This window comes from Amphibalanus amphitrite, unplaced genomic scaffold (genome assembly GCF_019059575.1).
Source record: "Amphibalanus amphitrite isolate SeventyFive unplaced genomic scaffold, NRLGWU_Aamphi_draft 000019F_arrow, whole genome shotgun sequence".
Classification (NCBI taxonomy): Eukaryota; Metazoa; Arthropoda; class Thecostraca; order Balanomorpha; family Balanidae; genus Amphibalanus; species Amphibalanus amphitrite.
This window is the reverse complement of record NW_024881515.1, coordinates 1,368,723-1,381,303: the sequence shown is the minus strand read 5'-3', so window position 1 is coordinate 1,381,303 and position 12,581 is coordinate 1,368,723. Positions and strand designations below refer to the sequence as shown.

At 50.9% G+C, this 12,581-nt stretch overlaps 1 protein-coding gene across 25 annotated transcripts in view; it reads right to left on the bottom strand.

Annotated features, from left to right (window-relative positions):
• LOC122389594 (twitchin-like) overlaps positions 1 to 12,581 on the bottom strand; it is a 124,846-nt gene that overhangs the window by 27,261 nt on the left and 85,004 nt on the right. For all 25 annotated transcript variants that reach the window (XM_043381769.1, XM_043381776.1, XM_043381782.1 and 22 more), the window contains 21 exons: positions 12,429 to 12,559; positions 12,036 to 12,176; positions 11,686 to 11,850; positions 11,313 to 11,448; positions 10,878 to 11,044; positions 10,077 to 10,195; positions 9,648 to 9,810; positions 9,001 to 9,184; positions 8,532 to 8,676; positions 8,099 to 8,205; positions 7,551 to 7,714; positions 7,236 to 7,336; positions 4,545 to 4,725; positions 4,123 to 4,277; positions 3,571 to 3,715; positions 3,079 to 3,260; positions 2,655 to 2,775; positions 2,118 to 2,259; positions 982 to 1,094; positions 625 to 754; positions 223 to 428 (listed from right to left, as the gene is read on the bottom strand). In XM_043381769.1, coding sequence (XP_043237704.1) covers positions 223 to 428; positions 625 to 754; positions 982 to 1,094; positions 2,118 to 2,259; positions 2,655 to 2,775; positions 3,079 to 3,260; positions 3,571 to 3,715; positions 4,123 to 4,277; positions 4,545 to 4,725; positions 7,236 to 7,336; positions 7,551 to 7,714; positions 8,099 to 8,205; positions 8,532 to 8,676; positions 9,001 to 9,184; positions 9,648 to 9,810; positions 10,077 to 10,195; positions 10,878 to 11,044; positions 11,313 to 11,448; positions 11,686 to 11,850; positions 12,036 to 12,176; positions 12,429 to 12,559 — 3,098 coding nt within the window. The remainder of the gene's footprint in view (positions 1 to 222; positions 429 to 624; positions 755 to 981; positions 1,095 to 2,117; positions 2,260 to 2,654; positions 2,776 to 3,078; positions 3,261 to 3,570; positions 3,716 to 4,122; positions 4,278 to 4,544; positions 4,726 to 7,235; positions 7,337 to 7,550; positions 7,715 to 8,098; positions 8,206 to 8,531; positions 8,677 to 9,000; positions 9,185 to 9,647; positions 9,811 to 10,076; positions 10,196 to 10,877; positions 11,045 to 11,312; positions 11,449 to 11,685; positions 11,851 to 12,035; positions 12,177 to 12,428; positions 12,560 to 12,581) is intronic.

The window sequence follows — 12,581 nt, the reverse complement described above, 5'->3', positions numbered from 1 at the left end:
CAAGAGACAAATGAGGCTAGACTGACCTCCTAGGGTGTCACTAATGCAGTTTGCCGTTATTTAAAGCTCATTACTGAACGCTGTTTCGTTTTTTACAGATGCCTTGTTCATGTTGTCAACAGCTGTCTCAAAAATACGTACTCAAACTTTATCTGTTGCATGCTCTTAACTTTAGAACGCTCACGTTTCCAAGCTTCACCCAACCGACACCGTATATCTTACCGAACGAGTTTTTGGCGACGACCGGTTTGTCTGTTGTGAGCGGATCAGAGACGCCCTGCAGGTTCTGCGCCCGCACGCGGAACTCGTACTCGGTGCCCTCGTGCAGTCGCGGCACGAGCGCGTGTGTGTCCTTGGGGTCGACGTATTGGACGGCCGGCACCCACGGGCCGCGGTGCGTCTTGTCGCGCTTCTCGATAATGTAGCCGCTGGAAAAGATATTGGAGTTCAGTAAGACAGGTGTGTGTCTCGTTCCACATGCTCATGACCAACATGCAATCCAGTGCATTATCACGACCATGGAATCGCGAAGTCCTCGGCCATATTCATAGCCATTAACCAATGGGCCCAACGGCACAGCAGCTCTGACTCGGTCTAACGGCCTCTCGATCACTGGTCCCTCACGTGATGGGGCTGCCGCCATCGTCGCTCGGCGCCTTCCACGACAGGGCCACGCTGTTGGCGGTGACGTCGTCGTACTCGAGCGGGCCCTCCGGCGCACCGGGGCGGTCCAGCACCGTCACGTTCATCGTGCCTGTCACATGCGGGTTGGGTGTCATGGTCAGGTTGAGGCTACCCTGATTTGCATGTAAGTTATACAAATTTATCAACACAGACATAAACTGTGGTAGAAACGCCAAGGTAACTTGCACATAATATGAGCTTAGCTCTTCGGGCCGTCCATGATTGTGTGAGCAGGAATTTACTTTTAGCCGATCGAATGACTAGATCACAATCCGTACCATTTCATTATTGTCTCACCTTCATCTGTTCCGGACTCGTTTTCCAGTTTGAGCCGGTATGTGCCGGACTTTCCGCGGTGCGCGTTCACCGAATGAATCACCGTGTGGTGGTTGATGGAAGTCACCGTCGTCCTGAGGGTAGGGAGGGGCGGCGGTCAGTATCATTCGCCAATAGAGGGTGGCATAGCATTGGCAAAATATTTAGAAAAGCCGACTGTCAAACATATAGCAGGCATGCGTGTATCACTGACGATTGACGAATGTTTTACTCGACTGCCAGCCGATTATCTGCAAGTGAAATACAGATGCACTCGAGATGACGACAAAAATGATCAGAGAAATCACTTGTCAGCCAGTCCTTCCTCACTCTTTCCAAACCACGTCCCTGCCCCTCTCCGTGCCCCTCACCTTTCTGTGAACGGCAGCGGTTGGCCGTTCTGCAGCCCCTCGACGTTCGGGCCCTCCTCCTGCCTCCCGCCCCGTGCCCCCTCCCTCCCTCCCTCCCTCTCTCTCTGTCTCTCTCTCTCTCTCTCTCTCTCTCTCTCTCTCTCTCTCTCTCTCTCTCTCTCTCTCTCTCTCTCTCTCTCTCTCTCTCTCTCTCTCTCTCTCTCTCTCTCTCTCTCTCTCTCTCTCTCTCTCTCTCTCTCTCTCTCTCTCTCTCTCTCTCTCTCTCTCTCTCTCTCTCTCTCTCTCTCTCTCTCTCTCTCTCTCTCTCTCTCTCTCTCTCTCTCTCTCTCTCTCTCTCTCTCTCTCTCTCTCTCTCTCTCTCTCTCTCTCTCTCTCTCTCTCTCTCTCTCTCTCTCTCTCTCTCTCTCTCTCTCTCTCTCTCTCTCTCTCTCTCTCTCTCTCTCTCTCTCTCTCTCTCTCTCTCTCTCTCTCTCTCTCTCTCTCTCTCTCTCCCTCACCTCTCTGTGAGCGGCAGCGGCTGGCCGTTCCACCACTCCGTTCCTGTCCCTCCCTGTACCCCTCACCTCTCTGTGAGCGGCAGCGGCTGGCCGTTCTGCAGCCCCTCGACGTTCGGGTCCCCCTCCTGCCTCCCGTCCTGTGCCCCCCTCTCCCCCCTCTCTCTCTCTCTCCCTCACCTCTCTCTCTCTCTCTCTCTCTCTCTCTCTCTCTCTCTCTCTCTCTCTCTCTCTCTCTCTCTCTCTCCCTCACCTCTCTGTGAGCGGCAGCGGCTGGCCGTTCTGCAGCCACCCGACGTTCGGGTCCGGCTCGCCCACGTAGGCGATGTCGATGTGCAGAGTCTGACCCGCACGGATAATGATGTCCGTCATCGGCGTCTTGATCTTGGGAGCCTCTGTTAGAACGAGCGGCGAGAGGGGAGGTGTTAGTAACGGAGAGACCAAGATGTCACTTTGGTAACATATGGCTATCGATTCGCATTTAGCTGAGATTAGATGTTTAGCAATGGGGACCTTGTGAAAGCATAGCGTCACATGTCTAAAGCGTGGTATTGAAAGAGCTCATCGAGGTCTTATTAAGCGCATAATATGCGTAAATGCTAGCAAATAACGATCTCGCAAAGACAAATCGGTTTTCAATATCGTTAGACTCTCATGTAAAACTCGTACTCAGCTGCGGATGCAGATACAGATTTCCGTCATACACGTCCGGCATTTAAGAAGCACATACTATGAAAATACTAATGACCTCACCTACAACCCTTCCCTTCCTCCCCTTGCGCGGACTCACGTCTCCTGGGCCGTGCCATGACCATCTCTGACGGCTCGGAGGGCTCCGACAGACCAGCCTTGTTGACGGCGATGATACGGAACTCGTACTCCTGACCCTCGGTCAGGCCCGGCGCCTTGGCCTGCGGCGGAACACGTCATAAGTGGTCAATGGATAGTTACGCATGTCCTCTGAAGAGGTTAGAACGTCATGATGAACGTGAAAAACGGTACAGGATATGTCGAACAATGCCGTTTTATGCAGTTCAATTATGTAAGCCCAACCACGTTCGATAATACGATATCAGTCGACAGTTGGCACTTGGCAGTGACTATAACGCCGATAGCAGCCTGCCTGAAAAGTAGCGTTGATTGAACACTGGATGGAACCACCCCACCACCTCTCACTGTCACATTTCATCTCCCTGTCCGTCCTATCCATTTACCTTGGTACAATCGGCGGGCACCTTGGCCGCCTCCGTCCAGATCGGAGAGCCCTTCTCCTTCTTCTGAATAATGTATCCAGAGACGGGCGCGCCGCCGTCGTTCACCGGCTTGGTCCATTCGAGCTCGACAAAGTCGCTGTCCCAGTCGGTCACCTTCGGGCGGCCCGGCGAGTCCGGCTCGTCTGTAGGCAGAGGCCAGAGGTCAGGTCACAGGTCGTTGTAAGTACGACAGCTTACACCTCACAAGTCAAACAAACCACCTACTACTCACCTTCAATACGCTAGCCGCCGATAAATCACAACTTATCAGGGAGAAGCGAACGGGCACTTATTGTTTACACTCAGCCGATTGAACAATAATGATGACACTCAAGGGCCAAGTAAATTACACAGACAGAACACTTTTCCGACGTTTCATAAACACCTAATCAAGCCAGCCACCCCATCACCTAGTGTCCCTCGCCCGTCGCCACCCTCAGCTGCTGCACGCACCACACTCGTTTTTGGCGATGATGCTGCGGTCGGTGGTGAGCGGCTCCGACTCGCCGATCATGTTGACCGCCTTGACGCGGAACTTGTACTCCTTGCGGTGGATCAGACCGGTCACCTCGCCGTTCAGCTCGTGCGCGTAACACACCTGTGAGAGACGTGTAAGAGGGTAAAGAAGCGAAAACGTGTCGGACTGTGTAAGCGAGCGTGTGCGGAGCTTACATTGTAGGCATTTTCTTTACCTCTTTCATACCTGAGAGGATGGAAGTCTTAAATCTGCTTGATTTCCAGCTCGTATACAATCGAACCGAGATATAGTTACGTTGTTTTGTTTTTCAGTCCAGTTGAAGTTTTTCAGCCCAATGCTCGGAAGTTTAAAAAATAAAGTGTTTTAATGAGTTTTTTTTTTTATAAAGGACCTCAGTAAAACACGAGTATATGCCACGAACAATGAAAGTGCTGATGGCGGCGCTGCATACTGCTTCTAATCCTGGGCGCCCGGGGCCCAGTCAGCTAAGACCCTAACCCAACAAGATCAATTATCAGGCGGCTGACCTCGACCCAGGTGCCTCGGTTGACGTCCATCTTCTCCACCAGGTAGTGGATGATGGGCGAGCCGCCGTCGTCCTTGGGCTCCTGCCAGGCCAGCTTGCAGCCGTCCTTGTTGACATCGGAGACCTTCAGCGGGCCCTGAGGCGGCGACGGCTTGTCTATGGAGACGGAGAACAGTACGGTAAGCAGAGAGACTGGTGGCGACAGTGACCGATATATCGGACAGAAATTATGTACACTGTTTCATGACAATGTGAAAATAAAGCATCTCACATAAAAAATTCATTCGTGATTGAGAACAACAAGAGCAAAGGCGAATCTGAGTTCACATCTTCTACAAAACCATCCCGTTTTTACATGGCTTGTTGTTACCTCAGTTTTTTTCTGGCATAGAAAAACTCGTTCCAGTGAGTTAGCACACTAACCGAGCACGGTGACTGTTGCGGTGGCCGAGTCCGAGCCGTGGTCGTTTGTCAGCGTCAGCGTGTACTGGCCAGAGTCGGAGCGGACCGAGAACGGAATGTCCAGTGTGGTCTGGCCGCCCTGTGTGGCCAGCTCGACACGCTCGGAGGGCTCCAGCACCGAGCCGTCCACCCGCCACTCCACCTGGAGAAGAGCAAAGGTGGGGCGTCATTCAGACGGCAACAATGGGCCAGTCACGGAGTTCAGAGAAAGGGATACTCCGGATACGGAGGATCAGCACTGGCAACAGCAGGGATGCGGAGCCGTGGAAATTTCAGACGGCTCCGGCTCCGGCTCCGGCTCCGGAGAAAAAAATCGGCTCCGGCTCCGGCTCCGGCTCCGGGTGAAATGTCATAGCGGCTCCGGCTCCGGCTCCGGCTCCGAGTAAAATGATCCGGCTCCGGCGGCTCCGGCTCCGGCTTCTACTCAGTACATCCCCTATGCGATCAATTAACCCTCGCCCGCACATGGGGGGTGGTTGCCACCCCCCCCCCCCCCCCCCCAGGTAGTCTTTCTGCTCTGCACTCAACATTTTTAGAGCTAGAAGGTTGATTTTTCGTATAGCTGCTCCTCTATCCTTTCTTGATGTCCGCTGAAAATTTCAAGTTTCTGTGATTTTTGGTTTCGGAGATATGACCTTGTTTTTCAGGTCATGTCATGACCCAAATGGCCAATTCTCAGCATTTTGCGTTTGCCATGGGCCTTGTGAGCTTTTGACACCCTGATTTCGGCCTTTTTTGCCAGTCTTACCTCCCACCTATCATGGAACACGTTGTTCGACGATGTGCAGGGGTCAAGGTCAGGGTCAAGGTCAACCTAGGTCATCTAAGATAATTGCGTTTTAGGCAAGCTGAAGTTACTTTTTGTGAAGTTTTTTGACTGCATTTTTGGTAAAAGCTTCTCAGATCATGATTTCATGTAATATGGACCCAAAAGCAATCGGTGCGCACATCAGTATACACACAGACACACACAGACATACAAACACATATAATTGACCTTGACCTAACTTGACCTGAAAAGACCTCAGCAGCAAAATTATGGTCGGGTAGTGTGACAAAGAGGTTCTAGCTGGCTTGGCACCAGAAAACAGCATCGTCATCGGTATTTGATAAGCAGCGCACTTGATATCCAACGGTGACCCAAAACAGCAACATTTTTTAGTTTGACCTGACCTGGAAGGTCAATGACTGATCTGAGAAGGTTAAACTGGGTATCATTAGATTCGTCTCTTCCCAAAGAATCTTTTTGGTCTCTACCGCTAAGCTCTATCTCCAACAGGAACGAAATGGCGCGGGGGGGTGGCAACCACCCCCCCCCCCATGTGCGTTCTAGGATGGGAAAATGGCATGTGCGGGCGAGGGTTAAATACGGGTGGAAGAAAAAAGGCGATGGGATTTATTTTATTTTATTTTATTTATACATACAACAACATTCACAAGCATCGTGGCTTTTCAGTCGAGGTGATAATGAGGTGATGAGTAAAATACTATGGCAAGGATACGGAAAGGATACGGGACGTTGTGATAGGATTGTGCAGGACTGCGAGTGCAGCTGCTGCCCAGTTGGCGCTGCGCACATCTGCAGCCTGGCAAGAAGGATAAGTATGAGGATATCACCGGGGCCCTAAGAAATGAAAACTTGACGAAAGAAAAGCTGATGAGTGCATGACTTCATGGATCGTGGTTGTAGTCGAGTTTCGTAGAAGTTCACCGATTTGTAAATCTTGCTTCCGTTCAAAAGTTCTCTCATTTCTTGATAGCGTCTTGCACTGGTCTTGACCACATGTCGCTATTTATTTATCATGGCAGGATAAATCACCGAACGTGTCTTGATAGTTGATACTGCATTATGCATCATCATATCTGTTGACACACCAGATACGCTTTTTGCCCGTTAAAATGCACTTTCTAAGCTGGTTCGGTTCATTCATTTTCCAGTCAGTGTCAAAAACAATCACGTGACTTGGAGGCTCGAGACTTGAAAAATCGAACAATAAATTGTGATGTTCTTGCCGGGCAAAATTGAAATTGTTCCATCTGAATGCCAATAAAATGCAAAATGAAATGCAAGATACCATCAACTTTGAAATATATCACTGAAAGCTATAAGGTGCATCAGAAGCACCATTTTCTTCTCAGTCTTGTAATATATAATAGATCCATCAAAAAGCTTACAATGCGCCTTAATTTTGCAATGATTCAGAGCAACGTAAAACACGTCTGCCTCGTTCAAATTTCGTTTCAATTGTCTGAATGGTCTGAATTGGTACACGTTGCTTCTGTATTTGTATAACAAGGCTATTTTGAATACCAGATTGTTTTACGCCTTGTACTGTCAAACCGAACTAGGTAAATAATTGTTTCCTCTTAAGAAAAGGAGCCGGAGTCGCCCCCTTTTTTTGACGGCTCCGGCTCCGGCTCCGGCTCCGGGCTATATTGTTTCACGGCTCCGGCTCCGGCTCCGGCTCCGGGCAAAATATGCCGGCTCCGGCGGCTCCGGCTCCGGCTCCGGCTCCGCATCCCTGGGCAACAGTAGTCAGGGTAATTGTTGATTAACGGTAAACCCGTCAACGGCAGTCTCTAATTATATAGGCATTACTTGCGCAAGATAACAAGTGTTGCTATCGAATCTCTCCATTTGCTATGCCTTACCTTGGGTTTGGGTGATCCCTCGATGGGAATGTTGTACTGAACGCGGGTGCCGGCACGAACCACCAGATCCTCCAGAGCGCTCTTGTTGAACGACGGTTTCACTGAACGGAGACAAGGTAACGTCAGAAAATTGAAGAAAAAAAGCAAATGTCACTACAATAAAGCAGCTGAACGCAGGGCGTTTTGCAGGGCAGGGCGTTCAACACGTTTTGCACGGACCGTGTGGGTAAATTGAGATAAGAGATGGAAAAAACTTACATTTAAAAAGGATCACAAAATGGAATTACACAGTTTGCCTGTGACGGCGCCACGTACCGAATCTGGGCTTGGCGATGACGCTGGAGCTGGGCTCTGACGGCTCGCCGGGGCCGGCCTGGTTGACGGCGATCACACGGAACTGATACTCCTCGCCCTCGGTCAGGTTCGGAGCCGTGCCGCGCGTCTGGTCACCAGGGATCTCAGCCGCCTTCTCCCACATACTAAGCGGAACAGAGGTCAGGTCAGGTCAGGTCAGGTTGGGTTCGGCACCGTGCCGCGCGTCTGGTCGCCCGGAATCTCAGCCGCCTTCTCCCACATACTGGGAGAGCAGTGGTCAGGTCAGGTTAGGTGGGGTCAGGTCAGGTCAGGCGCTGTGCCGCGAGTCTGGTCACGGGGATCTCAGCCGCCTTCTCCCACATGCTGGGAGAGCAGAGGTCAGGTCAGGTCACGTCGAACTCCAGTTTTGCACGGAGACATGCTGCATATTATTGTCATGGTTTGTTGATATCATGACGAGGCATTGTTTTTAACACCACATCCATCACACGGCTCAGCAAAGATACATCACTAGTTACTAGAGGTTCAGGGCCCCAAACGCGACTCACCCGAACTTGGGTTTCTTCTCGATGATGTACTTGATGACGGGCGATCCGCCGTCCTCCTTTGGTGCAGTCCATTCCAGGTCCACGTGGTCCTTGTCCCAGTCGGTCGGCTGTGAAACAAGTGAGAGGAAGGTTAGCATGTGTCAGACTCGATCAAATATATGTAAGGCAAAGCAGTTATGGGAGAAGGTTGTTGATGCAGTGTAATGGAAACAATCGATTGGTGGTCTTGTGCTTTATGGTATAACGCCGGGACTATAATGCTGGCCACGTACGACCTTATAGATAGTGGTGGTGGGGTACTCCCCATTAGCGATCGCCACAATCCATGCATCGCGTGCCTAGATTCTAGTCGAACGGCTCTCCACCTATCGTCTTCCTAACAGACGAGTCAGCGTAAGCGTCTTGACTTATAGTGCGAGCGGCCGAGTCTCACCTGGGGCTGTCCGGGTTTGGTCGGTTTCTGGAACGGATCCTTGGCCGTGATCGACTCTGATCCAGTCAGCGGCTCCGACTGACCCATCCGGTTCACGGCGAACACGCGGAACTTGTAGTCGTGGTTCTCAATCAGGTGGTCAGCCCTGGCACGGGAGGGAGTCATGGGATGTCAGAGGTAATATTACTTTTTAATCCGTGGTTAGTTACACATTATAGGTAAGTCAAATAAGGGTTTCACTTGAAGCATCCCAGAAAAGACACACGAATGGACGCTTATGTAAAATCTGTCGACTCGATTAGACGAAGTAGGTAGTTTTTTTTTTGGCTAAGCAGAGAACTATTATTTCTATAAAGACACAAAGCCTTTATGCATACTCCTTCCCTGAGACAGCTTGACAATGTCGTCCTTTTGAAACCCTCCGTCTCTCCCCAACTTCCTCGTCTTTGACGGTGACCATTTCACCCACTTGAGCTGGCACTTTGTGGTGTCTCCGACGGGCACCCAGCGGAACGTGTCGGCGTCCATCTTCTCCACCAGGTAGTGGGTGATGTCGGCCCCGCCGTTATCCTTGGGCGGCTTCCAGCCGATCGTGCACGACGACTTTGTGATGTTGGCGTACTTCAGCGGGCCCTCCGGCGCGCCCGGCACGTCTGAGAACAGGGTGACGGAATTGTCGGAATGAGAGCCGGGAGAGATGTGAAAAGCGAAATAAGACGGCACAAATAAAACCCGTGTGTGTCAGGCAAGAATAGTGCAACAGCGAAGCGAAGGCAGCGTTCTTTTGAAAACCCAAACCACGGCAAGGCGGTCCGGGCCAAGTCCGGGCGGTCCACCAAAACATACATGTGGGTAGACTGTACCGCAAGACAATGCTGTGCTGCGGCACAGTCTACCCATCCGCCAGCGGCGCGGCCGTCTCTGAGTGCCGTGCGTTTTCCATACGCACCGGCCTTCATTTTCATGGGTGACAATGACGCTGCCCGTGGCGTTGACAGTCACGCTGCCCAGCCCATGACGCCGTCACTAAGCCTACCCGTGATGCCGTCAGTCACGCTGCCCGTGACGGCACCAGTGTGCTTTAGTCCCCTGTGACACCATCTTTGCGCTGCTCACCGACGACGGTGACGCTGACGGAGACGGTGTCGGTGCCGTTGCGGTTGGTGGCCGTCAGCGTGTAGTCGCCGTGGTCCGCCCGCCTCACGTTATGCACACGCAGCTTGATCAGGTAGTCCTCGGCCGTGATCTTGATACGCTCCGACGGCACCAGGTCAGAGCCCTGAGAAAAAAGGGGCGGGGTTAGGGATGGGATGGAAACGACATACTGTAAGAACGAAATAGGAGCGTCTATAGATACGATAAGAACCAGGAAGATGTCAGCTTGTTAGAATTAACGGCGCCATTTTTATGAGTAAAGGAGAAATGAAGCACATAAAAAAAAACTTGGGAAGTCCCAAAAAAGTAAGGAATTGATTCAGCATATTTTCCTATTTTCCTTATTGCTTTGCCATCTGATGGCCCTTGTCCTGAAGGCTAGCAGCCTACCTGGAAGCTCCAGGTCTTGGACGGCGGCGGCTCCCCGGCCACTGGAATGTCGTACTCGATCGACTGACCGGCACGTAGCTTCAGTGCCACCATGGCGTTACGGTCGATCTTCGGCGCCACTGAAAACGCGGAAATGAACACCGTTAGCGGGCTGTGACGGAATTAGACGAGGCTAACCATGCACGCCAGTGTGGCCAAATTGGTTTAGCGTTAGGGGGAGGATGTATAAAAAAGTCGTACGAGGATGTCACTAATTAAAAAAAAACTCGTCTTCAGTGTCATTTTAGGTGCAGTTTTTACAAGTTATGTGGAAAAACTATATCTAACTTCAAGCTCTGGTGGAAAGTAAAAAAAAAAAATCAAATATTGTCATCAAAGATGTTAAAAAAAACATTGCAACAGTACGAGTATGACGATGCGAATCGTACATTGGAACATTTTTAGTCTTTATTCCTACACTAGGTATGCTTTCACAACAAAAACGTTGTGATGATGTAATTTTGAAATTTCTGAGGATGTCACTATACTTTTCATGGGGGGTGACTTTCCCCGCAACATCACCAATTTGGCCACACTGATGCACGCAGGTTGTATATATAATTACTGTGAAAAGAAAATACACGGTAGATTTTTGACATCCTAAATTTTGACATCATAAGTAACAACGTTATAAATCCGTCATATGGTCGCTGTTCCGTAATCCAGGGAAGCATTAGTCGTCAACCGTGTTCTCCCCTCATTAACAGGACAAATGTCCCGTATATCATGCCTCGTCAACACCTTAGTCTGTGCATCACTCACTGTTTTTGGGCCTGGCCAGGTGCGGTTTGGTGGGCTCGGAGGGCTCGCCGGGACCGGCCTTGTTGACGGCCACCACGCGGAACTCGTACGTGTTGCCCTCGATGAGGTCGGGCACGCGTCCCTCGGGCTTGTCGCCCGACACCACCACGGCGTCCTCCCACTTCGGACTGCGGGGGGGGGGGGGGGTGATCAGTACTGCCTGGATTCTGGAGTCGGTTGACAACTTAAACTTGAATATTTGTCTAGTTATCGATAAAAGCATCTATAATAAACCATGTCTTATTGCAAAAAAGGCGACACCAAATAAGTTATTAAGAGGTGATCCGCATCAATTTATAAATATAAAGTGCCAGTAAGCATGATAGATATAACTAAAGGAATAGGATAGGGCTAAGTCAATATTCGTTTTTCCACAGTCCACTAGCAGACACTCACTTCATCTTATCGCGTTTCTGGATGATGTACTCCTTGATGGGGTTTCCACCATCCGACAGGGGAGGCTTCCACTTGAGGTCGACGAAATTCTTGTCGAAGTCTTTGACCTCAGGAGTACCGGGCTTGCCGGGCTCGTCTGGTGGCATGAGGCGAAAAAATCAAACCGGACTCGAAGAAACGTTTAAGCTCTATCGCAACTGTGACAATAGGAACTGGAAAGATCAACAACTCTTTTTTAAGATCAACAACTCTACTTATTTGCAGAGTGCCACTTCATATGTACTCGTAGTACAGGCTATTTATAACGTTCAACCTAAGCTGATGTTTGAAAAACAATGGGACACTGCTTGTCTCGAACTTCAACTATACTCACCGTACGGGTTCTTGGCGTGGATGCTCTGGGTGGTGGTGAGCGGCTCGGAGGCGCCCTCCTTGTTGACGGCCTTGACGCGGAACTTGTAGTGCTTGCCCGGGGTGAGACCTTCGACATCCAGTTCGGTGGCGGGACCGTCCGTCTCACCCGCCTTCACCCACCGACCTGGGGCGGACAGGGGAAGGCAATATTACTGGCTGACTTTGCCTGTTGTTAGGTGCAAGCTCGTTGGTAATCGCTAAATAACCATCAAACAAACAACTAATGACAATCGGTAACCAAAAACGAATAGATTTAAACCGATACATGATAAAACATCAGATAGCAGAAAGTACTAATGTGTCACGTACCGGTGGACTCATCCAGCTTTTCGACGACGTATTTCTGGATAGGCACTCCGCCGTCGTCGGCCGGTGGCTTCCAGTTGAGCTTGCAGCCCTTGGCGTGAACGTCAGACACCTTTAGAGGGCCTTCCGGAGCCGACGGCTTGTCTGGAAATGACCGGAACCGTCAATCATGTTTCACTTCAATATTGCCTAGAGCGCATCCAGACAACACACTTCAACACAACTCTATCCACTTCGAGCTCATCGGCTATTTTATCTAGGCATCAGTCAACATCCACCCAGGCTAGGTAAGCCATCCTGCTTTGATCACATCTTAACTCCATCCATCCTCCTCCCATGATCGCTCTCATTCCTCTTTCCTAGTCCCGTCCTCCCGTCCTCCCCGTATAGCCGTACCGAGCACGGTGACGAGCACGTCGGCCGAGTCGGTGCCGTTCTCGTTGGTCGCCGTCAGCGTGTAGGTGCCCGACTCGGCCCGCGTCGCGTTACGCACCACCAGCTTGATGTTGTAGTCAGCGGTGGTGATCCTGGAATGCAGAGGAAAGATAG